We start from the raw sequence: 14,461 nt of genomic DNA, 5'->3' as shown, positions 1-14,461 counted from the left end.
TAAATATAGCTTACAGTGAAATAAACTCAGTACAATCTCCTGGTGACAATTGTACCTGAATCCACGGTCGACTTCCTTTGGCCCGCCATGCATTAGTGAATCCAGAGTTGTGTAACCTTGCCAATTGAGGTCTCCACTTCCCTACAAAATCCAATAAGAGAGAACCTCAGATATTCATACCAGCCTTATTGTCAACTTGCCAGTTGGGAAAAGGTCATGTAATGGAGTTAGATAACAAGCTACCTCTTAAACCAGGAAGGATGGACACAGAATTTATGTTTGTAAATTAAAATGTAATCAAAAACCAGGAAATATAATTAAGGGAACAAGGACCCTGCTCTGAATCCCCTCCAATCATAGGAATGAATATCTACTCATGATTGTTCAATCTAATTATAAGTCTAACTGCATTTTTAGTGAAATCAAAATATTTCCAAATATCTTTGTTACGAGTTGAATGTGTTTGATCTTCACATTTGTGAATGGACATTCATATTTGTTTATTTGAGTCTGTTATACAGACACAACTTTACTCTCTCCTTCTTCTGAAGGTAGTGTTTCATGAGGTTGCTACCTTGTCCAAAAGTACATGTTCTTCACATTCAAAACCTAGATGATGAGTGCTAGTGGACTATGAAACTTATAAGTTCAATAAGCAATGAGGAAGATGGTAACAGTCTTCACAAGGAAGTAGGCAGGCTGTTGGAGTGGACAGACATATGGCAAATGAAAATCAGTGCAGAAAAGTGTGAAGTGGAACATTTTGGTAGGAAGAATGAAGGGAGACAATTCATGCTAAATGTTATAATTGTAAAGGGGATGCAAGAAGACAGATCTTGGGCTGCTTGTGCACAAATCTTTGAAGGTGACAGGACAGATTAACAAATAAATTAATAGAGCATATGGGATCCTGGGATTTATAAATATAGGCATTGAGCATAAAAATATGGAAATTACGCTAAACCTATGTAAAACACCAGTCTGGTCCCAGATGGAGTATTGTGTCCAATTCTGGGCACTACACTTTAGGAAGGGCATGAAGGCTTTGGAGAGGGTACAAAAGAGAGTTTACTTGAATTGTTTAGAGATGAGGGATTACAGTTATGTGAATAGACTGAAGAAGCTGGGGTGTTCTCCCTGAAGCAGAGAAAGCTAAAATGAGATTTGAAGGAGGTATTTAAAGTCATGAGGGGTTTAGATAGATTAATTAAAGATAAGGGGGGGGGGGGGTTTGTTAGCTGAGATGGCTAGATTGTGGTGCAGAACAACACCAATAGCATGTGTTCAATTCCCGTACCAGCTAAAGTAGTTCTTGGGCCTACTTCCTTGCCTTGCCCAGTAATGATATCATGGCATAAGTCATAAATAGCAACCCACAGACAATGAGGACACTACATGAAGAAAAGAGAGAGAAATATAGAAAAAACATTTTCCAGAGGCTGAAGGGTTGATAACCAGAGGGATTTAGCAAAAGAACCTGAGGCAATATGAGGAGTACCTATTTTATACAATGGAGAGAATTTTACCAGTCTCCACAAGGCAGGAACAAGTCAAGAGACTGATGAAAATCGGGGGAGCTGTGGTGGATCAGCTCCCTAACTATGTCCTACCATTGGGGAGCTTTAATTCCACAAGGTGGCTTGTCAACGGCCATTTAATCAGGCTGTTGGCATTTTGCTGTGGGAGGATTGACGAAAAGTGTTTCTTTAGGCAAAGAGGGGGCTGTGGGCAGGGAAGGTAGCCTCCAGAGCCCAATACTTTCCTCAGAGGTGTTTTCCCTCCATTTTCAAAAAAATTATCTTTGGCCTACCTTCTGTAGGCTGCAGGAACCCTTCCTTCCTTAGCAGCGCCACTAGAAACGATGGCCCCTGCTGAGGCTCCTGAGCTGCTAGCCAATCAGATTGGGCAGGCAGCTCTCTGAGGCAGGACATCCTCCTGAGTGAGCTGCCTCCAGCCAATTAAAAATGACTGTGGAGCTGCTGACGTTTTAGTGTTTGGGCAGAAAACTCCACTTTCTAAAAAATCCTGCCCAATGGGTGGTTATGATTTGGACTGCACTGCCTGATAAGGTGGTAAATATAGATTCAATTGTAGCTTTCAAAAGGGAATTGGATAAATACTTGAAGGAGAAAACAATTGTAGTGGTGTGGGGAAAGAATGGGGGAATGGGACTAACCAGATTGCTCTTTGAAAGAGCCGCACAAACTCTGAATGACCTTCCTGTGTCTTGTGATTCAATGATTCTATTCTATGGTGTGAAGAGGACAAAGGAATCAGGAAAGAGATATAGACAAGTTAAGTGAGTGGACAAAAAATTAGCAGATGGGAGTATGATGTGGGAAAATATCCACTTTGCAGAAAGAATAGAAAAACTGTATATTATTTAAATGGAGAGAGATTGCAGAACTCTAGTCCAGAGGGATCTGGTGTCCTGGTACATGAATCACAAAAAATTAGCATGCAGGTACAGCAAATGATTAGGAAGACAAATGAATGATGTTTATTGCAAGGGGAATGGAATATAAAAGTAGAGAAACTTTGCTACATTGTACAGGGTCTAGTGAGGTCATATCTGGAATAATATGTACAGCTTTGATCTCCATACTTTAGAAGTCTCAAGACTGGCTGTCCAAAAACTGGACACCTTTACATGTCTTGCATCAATTTTAATTGAGTAAAATGAGCAAAAAACTTAACTGGACAATTTGGCTATTCACTGTATTGGTGCAGTGTGACGCTAGACTAGTTATCCACTTTGCCGCACTCCAAGTGACTCTTGACCCCACCCAACCCGGTTTGGCCCGAACCGCTCACTGCCCGAATCGCCCAATCCAAAATCTGGTAAAGTCCAAAATCCAACATGTCCTAGGGTTTTGAGACAGTGTACTATAATTACATTAGAATCAGTTCAGAGAAGGTTCACTCAGCTGATTCCTGGTATGAAGGGGTTATCTTATGAGGAAAGGTTAGACATGTTTGTCCTGTATCCATTGAAGTTTGGAGAAATGAGAGGTGATCTTATTGAAACATATAAGATAGTGAAGGGACTTGACAGGTAGATGCTGAGAGGATGTTTCCCCTTCTGGGAGAGACTTGAACCATGGGACACAGTTTTAAGACAGAGATGAGGAGAAATTTTTTTCTCTCAGAAGGTCATTAGTCTGTGGAATTCTCATCCCCAGAGAGCAGTGGAGGCAAGGTTATTGAATATTCTTAGGGCTGAGTTAGACAGATTCTTGACTGACAGGGGAGTCAAAGGTTATAGGGAGTAGACAGGAAAGTAGAATCGAGCTCACAATCAGATCAGCCATGATCTAATCAAATGGTGGAGCAGGCTCGACGGCCGAGTGGCCTACTCCCTTCTCCTAATTCATATGTTCGTATACTTACCTTAAGAGATAGCACAGCCAGGCCTGATCTGTCCACACATACTGGGCAGAATATTATGCCCGGCGTGTGGCTGTGTATTCGACGTGCCTGAGTGTAAAATAATAGTTGATAACTTTGGGCATGTGTCCCGGCGTCATTGCACAGTCTCGCGGTATTTCGTTCCATGGGCGCGCTGCCAATAATTAAAAGGCCTATTAAGGCCATTAACAATCTAATTAAATTCAATTTACGCTGCCTAAAGGTTCGGTGGGCAGGCCAATAAGGCCAAGCAGCCTTTACATTTTTTAGGAAACCTCATACACAAGCAGGATGATGTTTCCTATAGCAAATAAACATTAAATAAACACTTTATTTTTGAATTAAAAGCATGCCCCAGCTTATTGAGGGGCTGAGTGGGAGCGGGCGCAGGCGGGTGCGCAGCCATTTAACGTGGGTGGGCCAATTAAGGCCCACCAAGTGTGACGCTCACCTGGAAGCACTGTGTGCACCCTGTGCGGGCGGGGGGGTGAGGAGGCTGAGTTGGGGCCTGTGCTCTTTTGCGCATGTGCGCAAAAGAGCACAGAAATCTCCCAAGGCACAGAGCTGCCTGAGGGAGATAAGTTTCATTATGAAAAATTTAAATAAAGAGAAAAGAATAATTCAGACATGTCCCCACATGAGCTGGGACATGTCAATGAATTTTAATTAAAAAATTTATTTGATTTATAAATCGTTCATGAAACCTCATCCTGCCCGTGGATAAGGTTTCATGACAAATGCGAAGGCCGCCTGGGCTCTTCACCTGCCCGCCAACCTTAAGGTTGGATGGGTAGCTATGTTAATTATTTAAATTGTTATTTAAATGGCCTGAAGAAGTTTTTGACAGTTCGGTGGGTGCGCAACTGACTCTGGAGCGCACCCGCTGAACTGAAGATCTGAATGACGCACAATGATGTTGGGACACACGCCCAATGTCACCATGCGTCATTTTACACGTCGGCGAGCAGGCCCCATCCCTGCACACCGACCTGAAAATACTGGACTGTGTGACAGAGTCACATGAAGGGATATGTTTTATTAAATTTTTATTCTCTTCGTTTTTTTTTACACAGCGCTTCAATTTCCCTGATGCCTCGGAGATTGAAGTGCTCTTTCTCATGCAAGCGTGAACTGCGTGCTAGGCCTAGCTCTTCCTCCTCCTCTTCCCACCCGCACAGGCAGCGCCGAGTGCTGCCACTCACGATCCACGCAGGGCGGGCCTCAATTGACCAGCCCATATGAAATCGCGGTGTGGCGCCGATCGCGTGTGGCGGTTGGCTTCCCAACAGCCCCTGCCCGCTCCCACTGAGCATCCCCACCAAGGGCAAATTCCTGTCCACGATTTTCTAAGAGTGGTAAATTCAAGCCCTGGCTGATTTTGTTTTTCATGGTACTGCTGCCTAGCTAGGAATTCACCTTGGCTCGACCTGCTTTATGTAGCTACATACCCACAGTGCCATTTACCACACAGAGGAAAAGTACCCCATGCAATCTTGAGTATGCAGCTTTTTTTTTTATTTGCTTAGCCAGTGTCATGATCAATTTTATAAATGTACAGCTATCCAATAAATAGAAATCACAAGACTGATACAACATTATACTATTTTTCCTCTTCAAGGATGTACTGAAATAATAATTCAAGGAAAGTGAGTTGTATAGATAGCAAGTTCTAGAGGGTTTCCTGTGTGAAACTGTGTAAGTCAGTTTTCTTGCCCGATAGCAGCAGCATGGAGCTAAGGTGAATTTAACCACTGGGCTTCGTTACCATGTTGCCGGTACTCTCTACATCTGGAAAGGCCTGCTTGTTGAGGCCTGATTGAAAATGCCATTGCGGTTTGATTGATCACACCAAACACCGATTAGCATGTTTAAAGAAAGATCCCATAAGCTTCAGGATGCATGTCTTTACCAGCTGCTCACAGGGGCAGCTGGGGGGAGCAGATAGTTTTCTGCAGATAAATAACCCAAGCCATTTTAATTGTCCACCTGCCTAGTTTCTGTCAGTAAGTAAGGTTAAACCCTGCTCCTCCACCACTTCTTTCCCTCCCCCGACCCCAGTGCTGAAGGATTCAATCTTGTGAAAAATGGAAGATTTCAGTAAAGTTTCACTGACCGATGTGTCCAGAAGCTGTGAGTTGTGAATCTTCTATTCTTCCAGTTGCTAGACCCAGGGGCACTCTGCAGTCTGAAATATGAAGACTATTGTTACAGTATAAGTACCAATCCATTATGATATTTCAGTCCAATTCAAATCTTACTTGTTGTGAGAAGCAGTGTCATGTTCACAATCTGATTTAAATTAGTTTCTCTCTGTTTCTTATGCCTGGAAATTGACTTCCATGATTCGAAAGGTTAAAGGGCACTTCTTCTTCAGTTAGGGAGCTAAAAAATTTGGAAGAGTTACCCTGAAGACTATTATGAACTTGTCACTTTTTCATGTCAAGCGTCTGTTAACGCACTAAAGCATTTAATTAAAAATTAACATTTTAGATTAAAATATCAGTGGCAGCACCTCAGGTATTGTTCCAACCTCACTTTTGACTCATTTGGCTCTTTGTGTCTGAGGTCGGTCTTTGGTAGCGAACTCTCAAACTAATTCCACTGCTCCAACATAACTTTGTATTCTCTTCTGCTTCAATCATTCTCCTCAGCAGTTCCATCTTGCCACTGTTATTATATGGCTCATTGGTTGTGAACATAGTGTATGCTGGGTGAATGGGCATGGAAGAGACATGAATTGGCATTGAATTGGCATGGAGAGTATGAGGGGCCATGGGGAGTGGCTGAGGGGCATGAATTGGCGTTGAGATGGCATGGTGGCTATGAGGGGCCATTGGAAGTGGCAGGGGCTGAGGAGGTCGGGGGGGTTGGTGGTAGTATAAATTAACCTTTGAATAGTTTCCTGAATCCAGACTATGGTTCATGACTCCTCTGTTGTGCACATCTTCACCCAGGAGTCGATGAATCATGATCATGAGCAGCAACTTTGGCTAATTTAGTTCCACTTCTAAACCCAGTCCATGGGCGCTGGAAGATCAGTTGTAGGTCACCTACCATTGTGATTGAGATGAGCTAACTTAGTCTGACTGGGGATCAATTGTCTGACCTTCCTTGTTACTGTTACTATTGTATAAACCTGCTGAGTCATTGTCCTTTTAAGATGTGCAAAAAACCCAGAACATTTAATATCACCAATGTATGAAAGCAGATGGAATGTGTAGTTAGTAAACAGTGTGCTATAAAATTTCATCATTGCCAAAATACTAAATGACTCAATGGTCCGACGAATTGAGAGGTGACAGCACCATACTGCCTATATTAAGACACAGAGAAGTAGACAGTTTGCTGTCTAATCCTACAGTTTACAGCAAGGACAAGAGAGATGGACATTGCAGTTTACAGGGACAAACCAGGGGCAATGAACCATGGGGTCATGGAGAAGCTGCAGAGGGCCAGGTGATACCTATCCCTGCATTAGAAACAGCCAGGTCAGGAGTACAGGGTGTGTGTACACTACCCATACCCTTATCATGAGCTGGTGAACACTGCCGGCACCAGGAATGGGGCCTGGAATCTCGGAATCGGATCCTGCCTGCCATTTGGGCAGCATGAAAATTTGGCCCAAATTGTCCCTCACCTTTCCCTTCTCATAGAATCTTCAGTCTTTTAAAACCGAATCTGAGCATCACCTAATTTACTGTCATTTGGAGCCAGGACCTCTCTTCTTGATTCTTCAATCAAATTCCTGTCACTGTTCAGATAATTATTCAGCTCTTTTGCAATGTGTTAATTGCTGTAACATTATCTATTTATCATCATTTATGCCACATATCCATGACTAATATGCAGGAGAATAATACCCACAGGCATTGTAGACTAGGAAAATGGCACGCATCCCTGCCTTTTCGTGTTCAGCAGTCTCACAGTCCACAAGCCAATAGCCCACTTTGGTCGGGTACATTTCGATGGTTCCAAATGAACCTATGATAATGAATGTATTAAAGAAATTCACATAACCAAAAAATATGAAAGCAGAAAACTACCAAAAAGTACACTAAAGCTACTGGCTAATAACAACAGGATAATATGCAGCAACTTTGGCTAATTTAGTTCCCCCTCTAAACCCAGTCCATGGGCGCTGGAAGATCAGTTGTAGGACACCTACCATTGTGATTGAGATAAGCTAACTCAGCCAGACTGGGCATCAACTATGTGACCTTCCTTGTCACTGTTACTAATTATATAAACCTGCTGAGTGACTGCTAAGTCATTGACCTTTTAAGATGCAAAAAAAAATGGAATACTTAAAATCAATAATTAGGAAAGCAGATGCAACATGCGGATAGTGAACAGCGTGCTATCAAATTTCATCACTGCCCTGCCAAAATACTATATCACTTAATGCTATACAAGGTGGTCTGACAGATTGAGAGGTGACGGCAGCATACTGCCATGTTAAGACACAGAGAAGTAGACCACTTGCTATCTAAACCTACAGTTTACAGCAAGGACATAGAGGGATGGACATTGCAGTTTACAGAGACAAATCATTCAGGATCTCACACATTAAATGATGATGGCATTAAAATCTGTAATATAGCCTCTTAAGAAATGGTATCTAATGTGTGATATATCCATGTATACTATAGAGAGAGACATGGAAAATATCAGAGTCTACTACAGTAACGGGTGTAGTGTGTATCAGAGATGACTATATGATGAAGAGGTGAAGTTTATAAGTTATATTTTGAAATACTCACCAGGGAACAGTGTGTAAACACCCATCCTATGCTCTTTGGATCTTCTCATTATAAAAGGTTGGCCGTGAAAATGCACACTGTAGATACCAGCAGATCCAACCATGTTTATGAGATGCCAGTGGATTAATCGGTTCTGTGCCATTACCAACCCCGGCAGGGTTTCTGCCACATGCCCATTGATGGCTGCAAGAAAAAGCAAAGACTAAAGGAATGTTACTGGATGTCCCTAAAGGACACTCCAGAGCTCAATTGTTAAGCAAGTTGAACATTCAACAGCTTATACCGTTACTGTGATCAGTAGAAAGCTGGCTTGTTGTAGAAGAATTGGACCATCTGACTTTCTTCTCTTCATGTGGAATGCATGCTCCCAATTTGTTTACTTGAAAATCAGACACATGGGTCTTAAAAATTAGACTTGTGGTCAAAATCAGAAACATTATCCAGCAGCCCATGCAACAGCTGGAAAATATGCTCTAATTTGCATCTCACTGACAACCAGCAGAGGGCCACCAAAAAATGTGATAAAAAGGAAGAAAATAGAATATGAGAGTAAACCAGCCATTAATGTGAAAACAAATTGTAAGAACTTGTATAAGTAAGTAAAGAGGAAGAGAGTAGCTAAAGTAAACGTTTATCCCTTAGAAGCAGAGACAGGAGAAATTATCATGGGGAATGAGGAAATGGCAGAGGCATTGAACAAATATTTTGTGTCTGTCCTCACAGTAGCAGACACAAGTTTCATACCAGAAATAGACAGTAACCTAGGGGCTAAAATGAGTGAAGAAATTAAGGAAATTAATATCAGTAGGGAAAAAGTATTGGCGAAACTTAAGGGGCTAAAATCCAATGAATCCCTGGAACCTGATGACCTACACCCTAGGGTTCTAAAAGAGATAGCTGCAGAGATAGTGGATGTGCTGTCTATGACTTTCTAAAATTCCTTAGATTCAGGGCCAATCCCATTAGGTTGGAAGATGGCAAATGTTACACCACTTTTCAAGAAAGGAGAGAGAGAGTAAAAATGAACTACAGGCCAATTAGTCTAACATCAGTTGTTGGGAAAATGTTGGAATCTATTATTAAGCAAGTCTTAACAATGCACTTGGAAAAGCATTGCATAATTACAACAAGTCAACGTGGTTTTACTAAAGGAAAATCCTGTTTGACAAATTTATTGGAGTTTTTATGAGGATGTAACTAGTAGGGTAGATAAAGGGGAACCAGTAGTTGTATTATAACTGAATATCCAAAAGGCATTCGATTAAGTGCCACACTAAAGGTTAATAGGCAAGATAAGGGCTTATGGAGTTGGGGGTAATATTTAACATGGATAGAGGATTGGTTAACCAAAGAAAGCAGAGAGCGGGCATAAAAGGGACTTTTTCAAGTTGGCAGGCTGTGAATAACGGAGTGCTGCATGGATCAGTGCTGGGCCTCATCTATTTACAATCTTTATTAATGACTCAAGTGAAGAGACAGAGAATAATGTATCAAAATTTGCTGATGATACCAAGCTAGGTAGGAAGCTAAGCTGTGGGGGGGACACAGAGAGGCTTCAAAGAGATATAGACAGGTTAAATGAGTGGGCAACACGGTGACAGATGGACTATAATGTGGGGAAGTTTGAAGTAATTACTTTGGTTATAAGAATAAAAAAAACAATATTTTTAAAAGATGTGAAACTTGTAAATGTTGATGTTCAAAGAGATTTGGGTGCACTTGTACAAGGAATGCAGATAGTTAGCTTGCAGGTGCAACAAGCAATTGGGAAGGCAAATGGCATGTTGGCTTTTATTGCAAGGGAATTGGTGTACAAGAAGAAAGAAGTCTTGGTACAATTGGTTTTGGTGTGACCACATCTGGATTACATGTACAGTTTTGGCCTCCACACTTAAGAAAGGATATACTTGCATTTGAGGCGGTACAGCAAAGGTTCACTAGATTGGTCTCTGGGATGAGGGGCTTGTCCTATGCTGAGAGGCTGAGTAAATTGTGCTTATATTCTCTGGACTTTAGGAGTATGAGATGCGATCTCATTGCAACCTACAAAATTCTGAAGGGGCTTGATAGGGTACACACAGAGATTGTTTCTGCTGGTTGGGGAATCTAAAGCACAGGGGCACCGTCTCAGGATAAGGGGCCAAGCATTTAGGACTGAGATGAGGAAAGATTACTTCACTCAAAGGGTTGTGAATCTTTGGAATTCTCTACCCCAGAGGGCTGAGGATGCTCTATCGTTGAATACCTTTAAGGCAGGGATAGACAGATCTTTGGTCTCTCAGTGAATTAAGGGATATGGCGAGCAGGTGGGAAAATGGAGTTGAAGCCCAAGATCAGCCATGATCGTTAAGAATGGTGGAGCAGGCTCAATGGGACAGGTGGTTTACTCCTGCTCCTATTTCTTGTGTTCTTGTGACAAACACCTACAGCAAAATATTTATCAGCCCTCTTTGAAAGAGCTGAAATCCTTTGTAATAATTAAGAAAAATCTTTTGCAAGTCCAGGACACAATGCTAGAGTTGAATCATCGGGCCCTGTCAACATCAGGAATGGACGTGGACGAGGCCCAAAAATTTTGAGGCTGGCCAGCATGCTGGCTTGCTGACCTTGTTCCTACCGTCAGGCATTCTGGCCGACGCGGTTTCGGGGCTAGGAAGGTTATTCACTCCCCAACAAGACAGACAGCCAATAGGGCTCATTAGGGGCCTTGTTAAGGTTAAGTTTATAAGGCTAACTGGATATTGCAGTTGGCCTCCAATTTCCCGACAAGACAAAGGGCGGATTGACTGCCTGGAAATGTATACCCAGCGGCAAGCTTGGGTGTCAGCGCTCCTCTTAAGACTACTAGTCCTCGCTGCCTGCTTGTGTAAGGGTACAGCCAAAGGCCACCCTCCTCACCACTACGCTCCCCCTTCCCCCCACCCCCTCAATCACACTGGCTGCTTTTTGAGCTTTTAATTAAAGTTTTTCAAAAGTGTCTGAGAGGAAATCTCCCCAGTTACTTACTTTATAATGCAGCCAGGTGCTCCTCAGAAGCTAGAAGGCCTCTCCTTGACCCTCCAACTTCAAGATTCCAACAGCTTCCCTTAATTGGACATGGAAGCATCGCCATGACAACTTAATGGGATGCTCTGGTCAAAGTTTCAGGGCAGTGACAGTTCTACAATGCCAAGGCTTTAATTCTGACCCTTTGGTTCACCTCCGCTGGAATTGTGGTAGGATTGTGCCAGAATGCTTGTGTATTTTTCATCGATCGTCGTTAGGATAGTTTGCGCTTCTTGTGCACTTGATTTTGTTTTTTCCCGCATGCTTTTTAAGTAGAGAGTACCTCATCATTATTGTCTAACTTTAAACCTTAAATTATAATTCGTTGTTAAAGCCCTGTGAGTTAAAAGTGTGAATAATACAAACTAAGTGCTTTTGAGAGGCCTTCTTTAATTTAATCCTTCAATTACAAAAAAATCTTTTTAATCATAGAAATCAAGGCAGAATTGAATCAGAACAGTTGGGGCATTTGGAGAATTGCTGAGCTACAGTGAGTAGCTCCACATTGAGACCAAGCCAAGAATAGAGGCTCTAGCCATGGCAACTAGATTTTAATGATAGGCACATCACAGAACATAATATTAAATACTATGAATTGTGACAGTATGGAGATTTCTTTCCCTTCTAGCACGTAATGTTGACTTCCAGGTTATTCCCAAGATGAATCAAATGCCACATCATCTGCATCCTCAAAAAAGAATGCGGAGGGAATTACAATTAAGTGGATAAATTGCATAGGTTGTAATGCAATCAGCTGCCTATTTCAGGGAGTCCTTACAGATGCAGTTGATTGAGGTAGGCGTGACTTATACAATTTTCTCACTACTGGTTGGACCAGGCTGTCATGGTGTTGTCATGATATAATATTTTGGGCTTATTTACTGTACAAGACACAAAGCGCCAATTGTTCATAAAGGATTTGGTAAACACGTTGTGGGCTCATTTATTAAGACCAGGCACATGAGAACATTTATACATAGCTATAAAGCTTGAATCGTGTGTGTGCTCTGCTCAAAGCAAAAGAGGAACTGAGACTGGATCACATGACATTTCTTTCTAGTGATGTCATGCTGATATCCCTTAAAGGCATATTACAACACCCCCCTTTCTTTTTAAAGATCTCCCCCACTCCTTCCAAAGAAGTATAACCATTTAAGATACATGTTCAGGTTTAGTTACCATTACATAAATGCACAGAACTGATGAATCTGAGGCTCTAAAGTGTAAACATGAGCTGCTGGTACACCCAGATCTTGTAATGGTAACCTTGTCTGGGTGTTTCTTTAATTGCTCACAGTGATCCGTGGGATTGCCATTTTTGGATGTTGTTCCTGGTTGCATTTGGGATCTTGTCCTAGATGCAATAGAACTGTACGGTGGTTGAGGAGCTGAAATGGGTCTGATTTGATAGTGGTTATGCCTCACTGTTGCGCTTTCAAAAAACATTTATTCATGGGATGTGAGTGTTGCTGGCTAGGCCAGCATTTATTGCCCATTCTTAACTGCCCTTGAGAAGGTAGTGTTGAGCTGCCTTCTTGAACAGCTGCAGTCCATGTAGTGTAGGTATATCCACAGTGCTGTTAGGAAGGGAGTTCCAGGATTTTGACCCAGTGACAGTGAAGGAACGGTAATATATTTCCCAGTCAGGATGGTGAGTGAGTGGCTTGGAGGGGAACTTTCAGGTGGTGGTCTTCCCATCTGTTTGCTGCCCCTGTCCTTCTAGTTGGTGGTGGTCATGGGTTTGGAAGGTGCTATCAATGGAGCCTTGGTCCCTGTGTGTAATGACTTCATATGACCTTGGCTCTGAACAAATCCTTGTCACCTCGGCTGATTGTCACATACCTTCTGTGGGATCCTGGATGCGAACTTGTTGTCCCAACTGTGAACTTGGCAATTCTGTACCTGCATTTTTATTGTGCATATTGATTGTTTTCTCTTTTAGCTCTCTAGTTGCTCTCTAGTTTCTGAGAGAGTAGAATGATGGCTAAGAATAGTTAAATTGGTTTGCATTCTTCTACCAAACACGAGCTCTGCCAGTGATGGAATAGTTGCACTTAAAGGTGCTGCTCTCAGATGTCACATTGCAATATCTAGACCTTGTTTGTTCTGTCTACATTTGAGAATCAGGGATTTCACCATGTGAATCACTTGTTCAGTTAGGCTGTTAGAGCTAGGGTAATGAGGTGAAGAAGTAATGTGATCAATATTCCACTTCTCACACATCCTGAAATGGCTTACCAAAAAATTGTGACCAGTTGTCTGTAATGATCTCTCAAGGCACACCAAATAAACTGGAATAGCACTTAGAGTGGGCATGACCATTGTGCTTGACATTTGTGAAATTATGGGGTACGTGGTAAAGTATCGATGATGAAATGAAGTCATTGCCATAGACATGAAAGAGGTCTGAGGCGATTTTGGACCTAGGCTGGGTGGGAACTTCATGCAGAATCAATGGTGCTTTGTGCTGACTTAGCATATGCTCTTGATATGCCTCGCACGTCTTGATGATGATTTCCATGTCATTGTTCATACCGGCTAAGAGACTATCTCTCTTGGAGTCTACTTGTCCAATCAATCCCCATGTGTGAGTGCTGGAGTTGTTAAATAATACCAAGACACAAAGATTCCGGTATGATGAACTACCTGCCTTTAAAAGTGACTCCTCAAGAGATGCCTAGCTCATCCCAAAAAGGCCAAACTGACCTTACATGTTTGTGGACCTGATGCATTGAATCAGGCAATCCTCTGATGATGGTTTTCCCGGTTTCTATAGTGTAGAATCTTTCATCGCTTCTTCTTGTAGCTGCTGGCATTTGCATTGCGCAAAATGTACCAGATCAATTTGGAGAACATCTTCCAGTTCAATGTCAATTAAGTTACCTTGTAGATTTAAGGATATATCTTCTGTTGTCACTGGGTTAGGCAATCTGTTAAGTGTATCTGATGTGATCATCAAATTGCCTGGCTTGTGCATAAACTCACAGTTGTAACCTTGAATCTTTATCAAGAGTCATTGCAATCTTGATGGTGAACTGGTCTATGGTTTTTGCCAAAATCATCTCCAGTGACTTGTGGTTAGTCACTACCACAAATATTTTGCCAAATAGATAAGTATGAAAACGTGTGACTCCAAACATTAAAGCTAACTTTTCCTATTCGACGTTAGAGTAGTTGGATTGCGTTACGGACAGAGATTTTGAAGCAAATGCAATCAGTTTGCTTTTTTGCAGTATGCATGCTCCCGG

At 42.1% G+C, this 14,461-nt stretch overlaps 1 protein-coding gene across 2 annotated transcripts in view; it reads right to left on the bottom strand.

The window, feature by feature from the left end:
- f8 (coagulation factor VIII, procoagulant component) overlaps positions 1-14,461 on the bottom strand; it is a 96,010-nt gene that overhangs the window by 14,219 nt on the left and 67,330 nt on the right. For both annotated transcript variants that reach the window (XM_041195849.1, XM_041195850.1), the window contains exons 17-20: positions 8,169-8,351; positions 7,273-7,389; positions 5,522-5,593; positions 56-141 (exon numbers count right to left, since the gene is read on the bottom strand). In XM_041195849.1, the coding sequence (XP_041051783.1) occupies positions 56-141; positions 5,522-5,593; positions 7,273-7,389; positions 8,169-8,351 (458 nt within the window). The remainder of the gene's footprint in view (positions 1-55; positions 142-5,521; positions 5,594-7,272; positions 7,390-8,168; positions 8,352-14,461) is intronic.

This window comes from Carcharodon carcharias, chromosome 9 (assembly GCF_017639515.1).
Source record: "Carcharodon carcharias isolate sCarCar2 chromosome 9, sCarCar2.pri, whole genome shotgun sequence".
Taxonomy (NCBI): domain Eukaryota; kingdom Metazoa; phylum Chordata; class Chondrichthyes; order Lamniformes; family Lamnidae; genus Carcharodon; species Carcharodon carcharias.
Note: the sequence above shows the minus strand (reverse complement) of the source record. Positions and strands in the feature narration are given on the sequence as shown.